Here is a 17,835-nt window from a genome sequence, read left to right as displayed (position 1 = left end):
TCCTTTACTGGACACTCGATGCCCCGGGACTATCCCTTCTTGTACCATAAAATGGAACTTCTCCCAGTTCAATACTAAATTTGTCTCCACACATCTTTTGAGCACTCTTCTTAAGTTGTGAAGATAGTCCTCGAATGAATCTCCCACCATGGAGAAATCATCCATAAAGACCTCCATAATATCCTCCACCATGTATTTAAAAATGGCTAACATGTACCGTTGAAATATCGCATGTGCATTGCAAAGCCCAAAAGGCATTCTCCGAAAGGCGAAGATGCCATACGGACAAGTGAATGATGTTTTCTCTCTATCTTCGGAGCTATTGATATATGATTGTACCCCGAATATCTTCGGCATCTAACCATTTGATCACTTCCTTCTTTACTACCTCTTTCATGTTCGGGTTCAGCCTTCGTTGATGATCTCTAGAAGGTTTGTGCCCTTCTTCCAAGAGAATCTTGTGCATACAGAAGGCTGGGCTGATACCCTTTATGTCTGTCATGGTCCAGCCAACGGCAGTCTTACTTTCCTGCAGTAGCTGTAAGAGTTTGTTCTACCTGTACATCTAGCAAACCGGATGATATAATACCAGGCAAAGTAGAATCAAGGCCTAAGAAAACATACCTGAGGTGAGCTGGGAGCGACTTCAGCTCCAGCTTGGGTGGTTCCTCTATTGATGGCTTTGTTGGAGGTGTAGCCCTTTTTCCTAACTCAAGGGACTCGAACTGAGGTTCCATTTTCCAGAATCCTTGGCCTTTAAGTGCCATGACCCACTCAGCTAACCCTTCACCATCCATCTCTTCTAAATTTGTCAGACATGCCTCCAATGGATCTTTAGCAGTCAGGGTCACATCATCTTCTTGCAGGATCACATCCGCTGCCTCAACTAGAGAGCAATTATCATATTCACTGGGTCTCCTTATAGATTGCTGAACATTGAATATGACTTCTTCATCGTTCAGTCTCATTTTTAATTCTCTAGTCTCACAATCGATCAATGCTCTTCCAGTGGCCAAAAATGGTCTACCTAAAATGATAGGTATCTCCTCATCTACCTGACAGTCCAGAATAACAAAGTCTGCAGGGAACACGAACTTCCCCACTTGCACCAACACATCATCAAGAATCCTAGTAGGCCTTTTTACCGTGCAGTCAACCAGCTGCAGCAGTATCAAAGTCGGTCTAGCTCTTCCAATGCCTAGTTTGGTATATACAGCCAGAGGCATCAAATTTATGTTGGCTCCCAAATCACATAATGCCTTTGCAAAGGCATAATTCCTAATTGTGCATGGAATAGTAAAGCTACCTGGTTCGAATATATTTTGAGCCATCGGTCTGGTCACTACCGCGTTGCAGGTCTGTGTCAGAGTCACTGTGGATAGGTCCTGAAAATCAAACTTCCATGATATTAGGTCTTTTATCATCTTCGCGTAACCTGGCATCTCCCTCAAGGCATCCATCAAAGGAATATTCAACTGAATTTAACACAGCATCTCTATAAATTTCTTGTATTGATCTTCCTTCCTTTGTTTTACCAGTCTCTGAGGGAATGGTGCAGGTATCACCCTTTGTGCACTGCTTTTGGCTTCTCTCTGTTGGGGTTCTGTGGCATAAGAGGAACCACTTGTTCTGCAGCTTGTTCATTTACCTTAGACTTACCCTTTTCATCTTGACCCTGTTCAACCACCACTTCGGTCAGATTTGATGGTTCATCTACCTCTAGTGGAATTGGAGTGGCTGGCATAGTCTCTTTGCTGGCTTGTGCAACCTCCTGCTCTTGTCTAAATCTCTCCCATTCCGGAGACTTACTGCCATCAGTTGATTCGGGTTTTGCTCCTTGGGGTTAATATTTATGTCCGCTGGCAATGTTCCTTAGGGGCGGTTGTTTAAAGCCATAAACAACTGCCCCAACTAAGTTTCAATATTCTTTATAGCTGAATCATGTACTGCCAACTTTTCTTGCATCTTACCATTTGTCCCAATGAGTTGCTGGAGCATCCCCCTGATCTCTACCATATTGTTATCTTGTTGCGGAGGAAGTGGCTGATATGTCAGCTGTTGCTGGTTCTACTGTGGGTAGCCTTGTTGTTTCTGATGGTATGGCACCATTTGGCCTTGAACTTGCATGCCCCCAGGCTGAGGCATGTTGGATCTGTATTGCTGATTTGGTGTCGGTCTCCATTGTTGTCCTCCTTGTCTCTGACCCCCAAAGTTGTTAACATAATTCATATCTTCCCTTGCCCCTTGATTTTCACCTTCTCCGCTCCATGAACACACATAAGACTGATTAACACAGGGTGTACGCATTCCTTCATTTGCCGTGTCAACAATATGCACCTATTTGGCACCCATCTCATCTATCTTCTTTGTCAAAATACTCATCTGAGTCATGAGTGTGGCCATGTTCTCTACATGCAAATTATTTGGGTCAAGAGGAACTGAATGCACTATGGGTGCCAGTGTTGTACCTCTAGTCATCCACCCCGAATTATGGGACATCTTGTCAAGAAGGACTTTGCACTCGGTGAATGTCTTACTCAAAAATGCACCTCCAGCTAAAGTATCCACATTGGCCTTTAGATTGTCAGCTAACCCCATGTAGAATATTTGGCCAAGCATCTAGTCTGGAATGCCATGGTGAGGACACTTCATCATCATTCCTTTAAATCTTTCCTAAGTTTCTTACAAGGTCTCAGTCGGCTGCTGCTTGTACTGCAATATTTCATCAATCTGCCTTGCAGTCTTGTTGGGAGGGTAGAACTTATTCAGGAACTGCTTTACTAATTTCTCCCAGGTGACAATGGAATTGATTGGGAGCGAATTCAGCCAAGTCTGAGCTTCCCCAGTCACAGAGAACAAGAACAGTAATAGCTTGATAGCTTCTGGGGTCACATTTGGCTGCCTTTGAGTCACACAAATTGATAGAAAGTTTTACAAATGGTGTTGAGGGTCTTCAATGTGTAACCCGGAGAACAATCCTTTATTCTACAGCAGATGCAGCATGTTGTTGGTGATCTGGAATGTCTCCGCTTGAATTGCGGGCACAGCTATGGCAGTTGCCAGGTTGTCAGGTTGTCAGCTGTGGGTTGAGTCCAATCGTAAAGTGCAGCTTCTGGCACAAGAGGTGCCACCACTCTGACATTTGGGTTAGCTGGCTCATCCCTGATGTTTCTGTTGACGTTCTTTATGTCACCCATGTCAATTTCAAGCTGGTATGGTTGTTGTGATTATTAGATCCTCTTGTTGGCACGGTTCAATGCCCTGAATGGTTTCTCGGAGCTGAAAGTCCTTCAAGCAGTTCTCCAGTCCTCGAAGAATTTCTAGGCATACACCTGAATTCCACAAGAGTTCAAACATTAGAATTTCAATGAAAATTGTTTAACACCTTTGAAAATTGATTTGAACTAATAATTTTAACGCTACTTCTAAGTTGTAATAAATAACACCGTTAGTCCCCGGTAACGGCGCCAAAATTTGATAACGCCCAACTATGCCTTTTAAAGGACATAGCGATCGCTGCAAATATAATCCGGTTTTAAGTCCGGAATCGAATCCTCAGGGAACTAACCTATCTATTACACTCTACGACAATGTTATTATCAACTCAATCAATCTCTAGATGCAAGATTTCTGATCAATAAAGATTGGGTTTTTGTTTAACTACTTCAACTACTATTAAAAACAACAGTAAGCTAAAACAAAGATAATTCAATGGTAAAAAGGTCTAGGGCAATGATTTCCCCAATTGCTAGTTTAGGTCTTGACTCTTCTACTATAATCTCGTCATAATACTCTATGATAATTAAGAGTTATGGGTTATCGTAATTATCTCTCGATCAACTACAATAATTTACTAGAGCATTCTCTCGAACTACTCTAGCTGACAATAGTTATGCAACTCTAAATTATCCCACCAAAGTTTTGTTATCTCTAAACCCACTTTTAAGTTCAAGTAATGAATCTCTTCAATTACCCAAAAGTGGTGTTTTTCAACAGCTATCTAACCTAATATTCTCTCTCAAGCAATATAAGGTAATTAGACACGATTAATCAAGGGCCCATTCGATTAATCACCATACAAAACGTAGTTGAACAATCATATCATAAATCCAGCTCGGTTATAACAACTTGAGTCAAAACTTCAACCAACAATTGATTCCATCAACCCTAGATAAGTATTTAGCTACTCATAACAAAATAAGAGAAAACTACTAAATTGTTCATAATGTAAAATTGCAAAAATTAAAAGGAGATAGAAAAAACTCTAATGTTTGGTTGATCTTCTCACTCTTGTTCTTGCCTCCAAAAGTAGTCTAAAATCAGCTTAGCACAATCTTGGGCGAGTTTCTAAAGCATATAAGGGTTTTACAAAAGTTTTCCCGATTTTACGATTTGGTCCTCAAACTTTCCAACAGCATGAACAGTGCATCGCGGTCGACCGCGGTGAATGCTGACCTTTCTGCCTTACGTTGTTAATCTACCACGGTTCACCGCGGTCGCGGTGGCTTTCTTGCCCAGGCCATTTATGCTTCTTTGTGTTCGGGTACTTCTCGAGTGGGCGTTTTTCTTCACATTATCGCCTCCAAAACACTCCATGTTGCTTCCTCTCATATAATATTCCCTGCTAAACAAAAGAACACTATTTAGAGCATTTTGTTGAAAATTTATCTACAAAACAACAACAAAGTATGGTCATATTAAGGTGTAAATATCAACTATACAGCCTACTATCATCTGTCCTCGTAGAGGAGTTGCAATGTTGGTGTGACCCGGATGTGGCAGCATGTCCTAATACGTGAAGGTCAGTCACATGTTATATGGTCAAGTTTGGTGACTCTCTCATTTCGTGAAAGTCCAAGAAGCAACAGACTATGTCAAAAAGCTCGGCTGAAGCTGAGTATAGAAGCATGGCTTCAACTGTGGCAGAGGTCACCTGATTACTGGGACTGTTTCAAGAACTGGGAGTTGCCATCAAAACATCGGTTGTGGTGCTATGATACAGCAAATCTACAATCCAATTGGATGTCAATTACATTTTCCATTAGCGCACAAAACACATTGAGATTGATTGTCATTTCATCCGAGACAAAATCAAAGCAGGGGTGGTGAAAATTATCTATATGCATTCCAATGATCAATTGTTGATCTGCTGACCAAGAGCCTCTCTCAAGCTCCGCATGTCCATTTTCTTGGCAAGCTTTGGTATATTGAATGTGTTGCACCCTCCAACTTGAGGGGAGTATTGTGTGATCAAGTATCCAACATGGCAACTCTACTGTTAGTTGTTAGTTTTAAGTGTGCCAGCTCAAAAGTTAATAGTTAGTCAGTGAGTTAGTGCTTTGTACAATATAAATACAGTGTAACTGACTGAGAATGGGATGAGAATCATTTCACAAAATATTTGCTTCTTCTTTGCTTCTCTGCTCTGGAAGCTTCCGCCGTTGGAGAAGCATAGAGCTCCTCTGAATTTGCTCAATGAAGATGTAGATTTTAGCATTTATCATGGTATTAGAGTTAGGCTCATCCGGATTTATTACTATCGATGTTATAGGACTCCCATTTTTGTTATCCAAGCTCCAATTTGTAGAGGGGAGGTGTTGAATCTCACATAGGTGGGTGTGGGAGGCCATTTGCCTTGCTTTGGGCAATCATCCCCTTATGCGCTAGTTTTTGGGTTGAGTTAAATTAAAGGTCCATTTTCTTTATCATTTATCTACTAGTATTATTTTTAAGAGTGGCTATATTATATACTTATTAAAATGCCCAAAAAATTTAACTTACTTTAAAAAAATGAGTACGAATCCCCACACACACAAATGAAGTTGCCATATTTCGGTGCCTCAATATTCGTGAAGCATAAGATGCTTCTTAGAAAAATTTACTCACCATTTTCAATCACTCTTTTCGTACTTTCCTTAAATCACTCTTTTTTCCACTAACCTTTTTGACTCCTTTCCGTATAAAGTCCATGCATTTACATTATCAACACAGGTTTTCCCTTGTGTTTTTCACATTCATTCTCTGACCTCTTTCTAATACAGTTTCTTAGCTGAGAGTATCAAACATGGGTTCAGACAACAATGTTCTTGCTGTAATAGCCAAGAATATTGATGTTCTTGCTTTGTAAGCATTCTCTCTTCATGTATATGTATTGTAATAATAACATGTGTTTACTTTCTTGCTAAGTAATTTTGCTTAGTAATTGACAAGCTAAAGATTCAAGATTTTTGACATTGTTTATTTATTTTCTGTTCCTACTCCAGGCCTCTTGTCTCTCTTGTTTACCCTCTGTAAGTTAATTTACAAATCTCTTCTTCTCTATATTAAAGTTAATGGCATTATGGTAGGCTTTCTATGTGCGAACCTTCATCCGAAATATTTTGTGCACTGACCTTAGTAAAGTTAGTGGCATAGTCTGTTCTTTTTTTCTTTTAGGTAAAATAGGTGAAAAGGGGTTTTCTTTTAGTTGACATTATTATTATGTTTTGGCTGATTTTTGTTGAATAATGGGGAATATATAATATATTTGGCAGGTACGCTTCCATTAAGGCAATAGAAACAAAGTCTCGAGCAGATGATCGGCAATGGCTAACTTATTGGGTTCTTTATTCTTTGATTACTCTCTTTGAGCTTACCTTTTCTAAGGCCATTGAGTGGTAAGCTTCACTTCTCAATTTACTTCTGCAGTTTCTGGCATTGACATATATATAGAGAGAGAGAGCGCAACTTCCTCGAATATTAACGCAATACTTCCTATAAATACACCTTAAAATACTTCTGATTTTAGGAAAAGAAATTTACTAAGTTCGTGACATATTGTTGAAATGAGTTGTGTATATTATGTTCTTCAGATGAGTTTAACTTTTATATAATATACACTATCAGGTTATTTTAAAAAATAATTATAGGCAATTGTTCATAAAAAGTTAGATTAATAATCTAGAAAATGTTGAGATACATTAGTAGTTTTCTTTACATTGTCTACATGTATATAAATTAAATCCTTTTAAGACAGCTAGCTAAATAAAGTGATACATTTTCTGCTCTTCAGATAAAACTGCCTTATTCATGAATCATAGTGCCTTGCCTTTCTTTCGCCTCAAATTAGTAGCATGAATCATGAATCGTAGAATTTCCTTTTGTAAACATTAGTAGCATTGGAATAGCACCTCAACACACAAGTGTAGCTGAATTTTAATTATTGGTGTGTTCTTAATTCAGGTTTCCAATATGGTCATATGCTAAGCTAGCTGCAATATGTTGGCTAGTTCTACCTTATTTCAATGGAGCTTCCTATGTTTATGAGAATTTCATAAGACCTTTTTATAGAAATCCACAAGTCAAAATCTGGTATGTTCCTCTGAAAAAAGACATTTTTAGTAAGCCAGATGATGTTCTAACTGCTGCTGAGAAATATATTGAAGAACACGGACCACAAGCATTTGAAAGGCTTATAGCCAAGGTAAATTTAATTATATATCAATATTGCATCTTTTCCTTTAATCTCTCATCTTCTATTTCTACATATTCCAAATTAATATTTAAGAAAATTCTTCTTCTATCATTCAATCATATCTAGTAGTAATTAATATTGGTGCTTCCTTACCAAGTTAAGTACTCGTTCATCCTTAACCAAAGGTCTTGAACTCGAGTCTTGTGTATAATCACATTTGTTAGGGAGCACCTTACCCCTAAGCATATAAAAGAATTTCATTATATATATAATTCGAGTCGAAGAAAGTGAACGTGCCTATGCTAACTTGTTGTTAAAAAGCTACATCCGCCCCTACTCCCCCTTCTTTGTCTTCCAATAAACCAAATATGGTCTTAAGTTGAAAACAGAATGGATTTTTGTGTAGTATACTTTGCCTATACATGTATTTTGAATTTGAATTTAGTGTTTATGGTGTTGATTTAGCAGGCTGATAGAGATGCAAGAAGCAGGAGGAATAACTACATGATCTTTGATGATGATTATCGATATTGATTGGCCTCTCTTTGCACTATTAAATTACTTATTTGTTATGTATGTTGGTATGTCATTTTGATGAGCTATGTTTGGGTATCCTTGAGTTTCCACTCTATGTAAGAGTATTTCATTTGCTATTTTACTCTTTCTAGGCTTCGTGAGATGAGACTTTTGAGACCTATTTATATATTTCTAGTTCATAAAAGTCCATTTGCTATCTCGTTTGAAATTGAACTAACAAAGGAATTAATCGAGTAGTAACTTGCGGATAGAACTGTTATTTTTCATTGTACACTCGCAACAAATTGATCTTCACAAAGCTTTTTTTAAAAAAAAATTGTAGAAATTTAATACTTTTTGCGGTTGTTTTTAACTTTTGACTCCCGCTTGCCCATGGGCATAACTTCAAACTTTAAATTAAAAGTGCTATCTATGGGCTAGCGAGAGACAATACTTGTTATACTTGAAATTCTGCCATGCGGCAAGCAGGGATAAAATTCAAGACCGTCAACTTTGAAGGCTATTTGTGTATTCCAGCTGACTTTTTTCATTGGAAAAATGATATTGTATAGACGCTATAAAAATAATAGCCGAAAAAATATATAAGATTTGTATATATATATATATATACACACACACACATTCGGTATGTTATATACAAAAATTATAGAAATTTTATACATTTTTTCGATTACCAAATATAAATAGTTTTTGGCGCGGGCTAAAAGTAATAATACCCCTTTTTCATTTGTCATTTGGAACATAAATAATGGGCATGAGTGTAATGGGTTGAGTAATGAAGATACTTGTGCAGTCATGCTTTTATTTGTAAAAATTTTTACATAAATAATCGGTCATATTCATTATTTATTTATTGTAATCATATACATATATAGATTAACATTGAATATATATATATATATTACCTCCATCGGCTATTTTTAGTTTAAGTGGTTGGACAGACGGCTATTTTGGTCAGTTCTTCAAAATAATACAAGGTAGCAACTCTAAAGGATTCTTTATATTTAGGAATTATCTAATGTGTCCTGAATTTCGGTTTTTGAATTTTCTCAGGACACAAATATCTTAAATTGTCCTGAAATTAAGATTTTTAGTTTAAATTTTTAGGACAAAATAAATACTGTGCACTTCCCCATTTATTTGGTCTTTGCGGCTCATGATGGAGTAATTGCAAATGTCAATTTCTTTTTTTCCTATGATGGGCAACATACTTTGATATTATGATGTCAGAATCATTAGTTTTTGAGTTGTAATTAATATTAACTGATTTAATCTTTTTGAAAATTAAACTTGAACAATTAAATCTCAGCTCGACAATTTCATTTATTAACATGACTATTTTTAAGAGAGTTGGTTCTGCTGAAAATCGACTTTCCCAGTAATAGCGCTTAATGTTCATTATTAAATAGAATGACATTTTAACTTCCCGCATACATTGATAATTTTATTGTACTGCTGAAAATATAACTTGGCAATATTTAGCACTATCCAAAAGACAGTAAAATTCTTCAAATGTGGTGAGTGGAGTGGTAGAGTATAATGTCAATTGTAAGTGAGTTAGAGCATATTTGGTCAAGTTTTTAGGAGGCCAAAAATACTATTTCCCCCAAAAAAGTATTTTTTAAAAAATTTAAGTTGTTTGGCCAAGATAAAGAAGTACTTTTGGCCAGTAGCAGAAGCAATTTTTTTATTTTTGGGAAGAAGCAGAAAATTCTAGCTTCTTCCAAGAAGCAGAAGCAGAAAATTAATTTATTTAAGACAAAACTATCCTCACTTTAAAATTTATACTTTTCAAATTATCCTTTACTAATTTAAGTTTTTTTCATATTTGTTTCCGATTTTTATCATTCTCTTAAATTTAAAGATATCATATACATGAATCATATTGTAACTTTCCAAATTCTTTATTGACTTTTCTTGTTTTTGATTTTTTTTGGTGTAATGTCTTGTAACTTTTCAAATTATCTTCTTCTTTCTTCACACCGAAGCAAATTATCTACCTCCATCTTTGGATTATCAATTCTCTTCTTACAAATAATTATTTATAATTTCCTCTGTTATATGATATTAGTTCTCGAATCTTTAAACCAGTTATCAAATCTAATTTGTGAAAATTACCTACCAATAGGTAATAAATTTACAATCTTATCGCATAATCTATCTATATATTATTAAAAGATGAAGAAAAAAAATATCCGCACTAAGCCAAGTGGCAGTCTCACAATAGGTCGCTAGGCAATTTACGACAAAGTTGGTTAGGTTAGGTAATAATTAGTTTCTAATTAAATTTTAAAAAAAATTATACGTTATGTTGCTAATAAGTAGTTACTCTTTAAAATTATTTTTATTTTACGTCAATGCCATATTTCAAGTTTGTCACTCAGAATCATCTAGTTACAACTACCATGACTATACATAGTTTCATCCGACGATATTCTTCTACCAATAAGGAATTTAACTATTATGTTAATGAAGACATTACTGCAAAGATTGAGGAAGGAGAGATGGGTCTTCTGATATTCCTTTAGAAATGCAAGGCAAGTCTACTACTAATACGGAGGCATTGTGTGATAGAAGTAGAGATGAAATTGTTAGAAAATATTATCATGTGTGAGTGACTTTACTTATTATTTCATGGTATATTATAAGTATATAGTAATTTGTGGAATAGACTTCTAATTCGTGCGAAATGATGTATTTTGATTATTCAATCATTATGTAATAATAAGTAATTATACTAGATCATATTATATATTTTGCATAAGTATATATGTAAAATTGAGTTAAATCTTTATTATATTTGTTTACTTTATATTTTATATTTTAATTAAATTAAATAAAATAATAATAAAAGTATCTTACAATAAATATTTAAGTTCATTTTTTTCTTTAAAATAATTATAAGACCTTGGTACTATCCTTTTTGGTAATTTGACACTCAAAAGTACTTTTTAGAAAGATTGACTAAACACAATTTGTTTACCAAATCTTACAAAAAGTACTTCTTAAATGAATTGTCCAAACACAAACTGTTTTTTTTTTCAAAAGTACTTCCGGAAAAAGTACTTCTAAAAAAAGCACTTTTTAAAATAAGCATATTTTGGCAGCTTAGCCAAACGGGCTCTTAGTGTCGGCCAGATGAATTCTTCCTATATGTGTCGTCTAATTTAAGCTCGTCCCAATTTATTTAAGTAGTAGTATAAGAACATAGTTTTTCCTGCAACAGAAGTTTTTTTATATTTTTAAATTAATAATACTAAAAAAAATTAAATTCACGAGCAATAATAATATTATAATAGATGTACTCACATGATTAAAACTTAATCTTATTTTATTGGTATTACGTATATAACTTTTTGTATTGTACTTTATTTTTTGCTAAGTTTGAATAGATTCCAAAAAATTTGTAACGACATCTCTTGATGATTGACCCTTTTAATAAAATTCGTGTAATATCTATCTTAGAAGCTAGAGGAAATGTTTAAGTACATTTCACGTGAATTTAGATATATCTCGTATTCATTTGAGATACATTTGGAGTGGTACATTTGGAGGACGAAACTGTCTCAAATGGCCATCTATTATTTTATCAGTATTGTGTTACTTGCACCTTCTACCGAATGTGGCCATTGTTAATCTCATTTCTCAACGCTCATCTAGTGGATATGTTGGTCTTTTATGTTGAAGAACAGAATCCCCATGATACCATTGTAGCAGAAGAAGCAAAGAAGAAGAAGATAGCAGCGTTACATTTGCTTCAGGCAGATGATTCAATCAAAGTGGAGCATGACGTGGAAGCATAATAGCCCTTGATATTCAAATCAGGAGATCTAATCTTGACCGTTGGATTAGAAGACATAAACACATCTGGGTCATTCATTTATTAGTGTCATACACATGAGTGAGCACATGCTCACATTTGTATTAGTGTTGATGCACTAAAGTGAGTATGGACTCACATAGTAAAAAATGTTTTTGTCTAGGAATATTATATGTACATTCTATGTATCTATAGGCTATAGATGTATATAGAAGCTACAATAGTGAATATACAAAACAAGAGAAATTTTTTCTACATCATCAGCTCTTTCATTCTTTCAGGGTATCAGAGCAGATCTCTGCTCTATCCTTGAACTTCATCTTCTAATCTTCTTCCTATTCCTCAATTTGTTCTATCACCATGACTGGAACAGATTCTTCAGTAACACCTTCTCTTTCTGAATCAACAAGTCAAGCAGTCAATCATGATGTCAACCATCCCTATTTTCTTCACTCTTCAGATGCTCCTGGGATGACTCTTGTGACCTTACCTTTTGATGGAAGAGGATTCCCAGGATGGAGAAGGTCAATACTGATTGCATTGTCAGCCAAAAACAAGTTGGCGTTCATCAATGGGATTTGTGATGAACCTGTCTTGGATTCAAAGGATCATGCACAATGGAGTAGGTGCAATGAGATGGTAACCTCATGGCTTTTAAATTCTCTAACTAAGGAGATAGGAGACAGTGTAATCTATTCCAATTCTGCAAAAGAACTTTGGAATAGTCTTGAACATAGATTTGGACAATCCAATGGAGCCAAACTCTACCACCTACAAAAGGAAATTGCTAAGACAGTTCAGGGAAATAGCAGTATTGCAGGATACTTCACAACTCTGAAAAGGTTATGGGATGAGTTAGATTCCCTGAACTCACATCTAGGTTGCACTTGTACCTGTGTATGTGAAGGGAAGAAGAAGGTAGCCAAGTTCCTAGAGGATCAGAGAGTCATCCAATTCCTAATGGGACTGAATGATGTGTATGCACATGCAAGAGGCAATATCCTCATTATGAGCCCACTTCCAAATATGGATCATGCCTATTCCATCCTGCTGCAAAATGAAAGTCAGAGGGAAATATTTATTAGCCCACAATATCCAACAGATGGTGCATCTTTTATGGTAGGACCTCAAGGTAAGTTTAATCAAAGGAACAATATTCAGAAATCATGGGGAACTCCTCAGAAACAGGGGAATATTCAGAACATGCAACAAAAGTTCAAAAAGAAGGCAAAGTACAATCCTAATGTGAGTTGTAGTCATTGTATGAGAACAGGGCATGTAAGGGCAGATTGCTACAGACTAATAGGATTCCCAGATGATTTTCAATTCATAAAATCAACAAATTATCAGCCTGCCATAAAAGGAAATGCAGTGGTGGCAGGACAGGAAGGTGAAGAGAAGAACAACACATGTAGTGAAGGAAATATCAGCAGTCAGAACCAGTTTTTCAGTAAGGAGCAAGTTTCAGAATTGGTAAACATAATCAAGCAAGTGCAGATTGGAAGTGCAGCAGCCACAACATTAGAAATCAATGCTAATGTTGTAGCTGGTACCATACTCAAATACACAGGAACTTGTCTTGCTGTTTTCAACACTAAAACATGGATAATTGACTCAGGGGCCTCTGAACATATGTGTTTTGATGCTAATTCTTTCCTATCTCTTACTCCTCTTCCTGCATCTTTGCACATTAGCTTACCTAATTCATTCCAGTTGTGTGTTACACATATAGGAAGTGTGTCTATTCAGCCTGATATGGTTCTTCATAGGGTGCTTCATGTACCTTCTTTCAAGTATAACTTATTATCTGTTCATAAGTGATGTCTTCAATTCAGTTGTTTTTTGAATCTAACTTCTAATGGGTGTCTATTGCAGGTCCCTTTAGTGGGGAGGGGACAAGTTTTTGGTGAAGTTAGAGATGGATTGTACCTGTTTCAGCCAACTAGAATAGAGTTTATCTCTCCTCTTAGAAAAAGTGTAGTTTCCATTCCAAAAGGAAGAAATTCCAGTGTTATTTCTACTTTTGTTTCCTTTTCAGTACCTTTAGTTGCTATCGCTACATCTACTGTAAAGCAATGGCATGTTAGGCTAGGGCATTTGCTCTTTTCAGTAATGAGAAATCTGAATTTCATTAAGTTTCCCTCTAAGTTTGATTGTGTGTGTCACATCTGTCCTCAAGCTAGGCAAACCAGACTGCCTTTTCCTTTTGAGTCATATTAAGAGTTCTGCTATCTTTGATTTGATTCATATTGACACATGGGGGCCATTCAAGACTGTGACTTATAATGGTTATAAGTATTTCTTGACTATTATGGATGACTATAGTAGGGCCACTTGGACCTTTCTCTTAAGTTCTAAGGGGAATGCTTTTTCAGTTTTGAAATCATTTCTGTGCATGGCAGAGAGACAGTTTAACTTGAAAGTTAAGAAGATCAGATCTGATAATGCCATGGAACTAGGAAAAGGCTCACTAGAGGCAAGTTTTCTTGAATCAGAAGGGATTATACATGAGACCTCTTGTGTTTTTACCCCTCAACAGAATGGAGTAGTTGAGAGGAAGCATAGGCATCTTTTGGAAGTAGCAAGGGCACTTTTATTTCACTCTAAGGTGCCTCTCCAATACTGGGGAGAATGTGTGCTGACAGCTACATATCTGATCAACAGAATCCCTTCTAAGGTTCTGAATGGATTAACACCCTATGAGGTATTGCTTGGTACATAACCTAGCTATGATTCACTCAAGAGTTTTGGTTGTTTGTGCTATGTCTCAACTTTGTCTCACAACAGAGGGAAGTTTGAACCTAGGGCAAAAGGTTGTGTGTTCCTCGGATATGCCCAGCATCAGAAAGGTTACAAGGTCCTGGATCTTGTCACTAAAAGGGTGTTTGTGTCTAGAGATGTTAGGTTTCATGAAGATCAATTCCCTTTTTCCCACTCACCTCTCACATCTGATTTTCCTTTCTTCCCTCAAGATACAATTCCAACAGATACCTTGCCCCATAACTCAACAGAATACTCTTCTAGGACATCTCTACTATCGCCTTCACCTCCATCTACCCACTCCTCACCTAGTAGTTCTTCTACATGTCCTGGTCCCTCTACTTCAACCAACATCAACCTAACACATTCAGACTCTGCTCCTACTCCATGTCCTTCTTACTCACCCATCCTGTTCAGATCATTTTCTCCTTCATCAATCAGCATACCTATTCCAATTCCACCTCCACCAATCAGAAAATCTGAAAGGGTAACTCAGAAACCAGCCTACTTAAATGATTACATTTGCAATAGCATCTACCTATCCGACCTTAGTTCCTGTCTATCCAAACCTCTCAAGCCAAATGCCTTTTCCTTCCATGCTCTTTCTATAGACAACCAGCATCTCCTTCAATCTATTTCTACCACATCAGAACCTAGCAGTTATCTACAAGCTTCTATCCATCCTGGGTGGAAAAAGGCTATGGATGCTGAAATTTCAGCACTTGAGATAAATAACACTTGGGATGTTGTATCCTTACCACCAGGTAAGAAAGCTTTACCATGTAAATGGGTGTACAAGGTGAAGCATAACTCAGATGGTACAATTGAAAGGCTAAAGGCTAGGTTGGTGGTGAGGGGGGACATAGAGAAGGGATAGATTATTCAGAAACTTTTTCACTTGTGGTAAAGATGACTACTATCAGGTGTCTTTTGGCTGTGGCTATCAAGAAGGGGTGGAATGTGTCACAACTCGATGTTAATAATGCCTTCTTGCATGGGGATTTGCAAGAAGAGGTCTATATGAAATTCCCAGCAGGTTTGACTCTTTCTCAACCTAATCTTGTCTGTCGACTAAGGAAGTCACTCTATGGTTTAAAGAAAGCGCCGAGGCAATGGTATGCTAGGTTAGCTGGGGCTCTAAACTACAAAGGTTACTCCAGCTCTCTAAATGACTATTCATTGTTTTTCAAGCAATCAGGTGATTTAATTTCCATATTAGTTGTATATATGGACGATATACTACTCACAGGTAATGATACCACAGAAATTGCACAACTTACAGCTTTTCTACACTCAGAATTCAAAGTAAAACATCTTGGTCACATTCATCATTTCTTGGGTATGGAAATTCTCAGAGAAAAGCATGGTTTTATAATAGGGCAAAGGCAATTTACCTTGGAACTTTTGGCTGAATTTAACTGCACAGGTCCTGCTGTATCTTCACCTCTCGATCCTTACTCTAAATTGCAAGCTGATATGGGAGAGCTTATGCCTGATCCTACCATTTATCGCCACCTTGTTGGAAAGCTCAACTACTTAACAAATACTAGGCCGGACCTCTGTTTCGCTGTTCTTTGTTTGAGCCAGTATATGCAACGTCCTTGCATGTCTCATTATTCTGCAGTTTTGCGTGTTCTCCGCTATTTGCGCACTGATCCTTCTCAAGGGATTTTTCTCACTGCAGATCCCTCTTTTGATCTACTCACCTTTTGTGATGCAGACTGGGCGGCTTGTAGAGATTCTCGTTGGTCTGTTACTGGCTTCTTCATCACCCTTGGTGGAGCTCCAATCTCTTGGAAATCGAAGAAACAAATCTCCATCTCTATGTCCTCCGCAGAAGCGGAATACAGGTCTATGAGAAGGGTGACCGCAGAAATCACTTGGTTAGTCCGCTTGCTTGCCGATCTATCAGCACCACCCACTTTACCAGTGCCTGTTCACTCGGATAGCCAAGCCGCCATTCACATAGCTCGTAACCCAGTTTTTCATGAACGAACCAAACATGTGGAGTTGGATTGTCACTTTGTTCGTCAACAATTTCTGTCCGGTTTGATCTCTCTCTCTTTTGTTCCGTCGGAATCTCAGCTCGCCGATCTATTTACCAAACCCTTATCTGGGGGTTCTCATCGGAGTATTTTATCCAAGTTGGGGGTCCATTCTCTCCCCTCCACCTTGAGGGGGGATGTTGAAGAACAGAACCCCCATGATACCACTGTAGCAGAAGAAGCAAAGAAGAAGAAGACAGCAGTGTTACATTTGCTTCAGGCAGATGATTCAATCAAAGTGGAGCATGACGTGACAGCATAATAGCCCTTGATATTCAAATCAGGAGATCTAATCTTGACCGTTGGATTAGAAGACATAAACACATCTGGGTCATTCATTTATTAGTGTCATACACATGAGTGAGCACATGCTCACATTTGTATTAGTGCTGATGCACTAAAGTGAGTATGGACTCATATAGTAAAAAATGTTTTTGTCTAGGAATATTATATGTACATTCTATGTATCTATAGGCTATAGATATATATAGAAGCTACAGTAGTGAATATACAAAACAAGAGAAAAATTTTCTGCATCATCAGCTCTTTCATTCTTTCATTTTAGGACCCAACTTTCACCTTCACAACAATGTTAGTCTTATAAATGTTTTTATATAACTTATTTTTCACTTTGATAAGTATCCTTTATCACATATTCCGACAATACTTCTCCCATCCTCTTCCAATATTTGATAAAAGCATTAAATTTTATAAAATATATATATGGAAAATTACCAGCTTTTATTGCGGTTAAACATTAGTATAATAGTAAAAAAGAACATCCAAACATAAGGTTAAGACGAACTTATTAGAAGGAGTACATTTTTGAATGGAATTTATTTCTAGAAAACAAAAACAAAATTCCATTTACCCTTTTTAAACGATAAAATTTGAGAAATAAAAGTCTAGAAAAAAAAACACATTTTTTTTCAAAAGAAACAAAAAGGACTTTCAAACTTCAATATCTTTTTCTTTTTGACGAAGAAGTAAAGATGGTTTGAAACAGGAATATATTTTTAATTTAAAGTGAATTACTTTATTAGAAACCTCTTTTTTGTTGGACTAATAGGGTCTCGGATACAAATACATATACTTTTTGGCCTTATTCGTCAAAAAGACAAAACAAAAACATCTCAATCATCAAATCCGAGGTTGGTACTTTGTCAGGTTGCTGACATGTATTGAACTTAACCAGATAACAGGAACAATAAACAAATAAA

General features: G+C 36.5%; 2 protein-coding genes and 1 non-coding gene across 4 annotated transcripts; 2 read left to right on the top strand and 1 right to left on the bottom strand.

The window, feature by feature from the left end:
• Positions 1-521: 521 nt before the first annotated feature.
• On the bottom strand, positions 522-1,744 carry LOC138880069 (uncharacterized). The gene is made up of 2 exons (XM_070159723.1): positions 1,577-1,744; positions 522-1,475 (listed from the first exon to the last, which is right to left on the bottom strand). The coding sequence occupies exons 1-2, from the start codon at positions 1,742-1,744 to the stop codon at positions 522-524; spliced, it is 1,122 nt and encodes a 373-aa protein (XP_070015824.1).
• An 885-nt stretch (positions 1,745-2,629) lies between these two features.
• Positions 2,630-2,736, top strand: LOC138880538 (small nucleolar RNA R71). The gene has a single exon (XR_011403272.1). It is a non-coding gene; the product is annotated as a small nucleolar RNA R71 (small nucleolar RNA).
• Positions 2,737-5,983: 3,247 nt separating this feature from the next.
• On the top strand, positions 5,984-8,179 carry LOC104224260 (HVA22-like protein c). 2 transcript variants are annotated; one of them, XM_009775868.2, is made up of 5 exons: positions 5,984-6,123; positions 6,264-6,290; positions 6,534-6,656; positions 7,222-7,462; positions 7,919-8,179. In XM_009775868.2, the coding sequence occupies exons 1-5, from the start codon at positions 6,065-6,067 to the stop codon at positions 7,985-7,987; spliced, it is 519 nt and encodes a 172-aa protein (XP_009774170.1). In that variant the 5' UTR covers positions 5,984-6,064; the 3' UTR covers positions 7,988-8,179. The 2 variants fall into 2 exon arrangements, with proteins under 2 accessions (XP_009774170.1, XP_009774171.1); XM_009775869.2 differs by having other exon boundaries at positions 5,985-6,123; positions 7,922-8,179.
• Positions 8,180-17,835: the final 9,656 nt, after the last annotated feature.

Source organism: Nicotiana sylvestris, chromosome 10 (assembly GCF_000393655.2).
Source record: "Nicotiana sylvestris chromosome 10, ASM39365v2, whole genome shotgun sequence".
In the NCBI taxonomy this organism is placed as follows: domain Eukaryota; kingdom Viridiplantae; phylum Streptophyta; class Magnoliopsida; order Solanales; family Solanaceae; genus Nicotiana; species Nicotiana sylvestris.
This window is presented reverse-complemented; position numbering and strand designations above follow the sequence as displayed.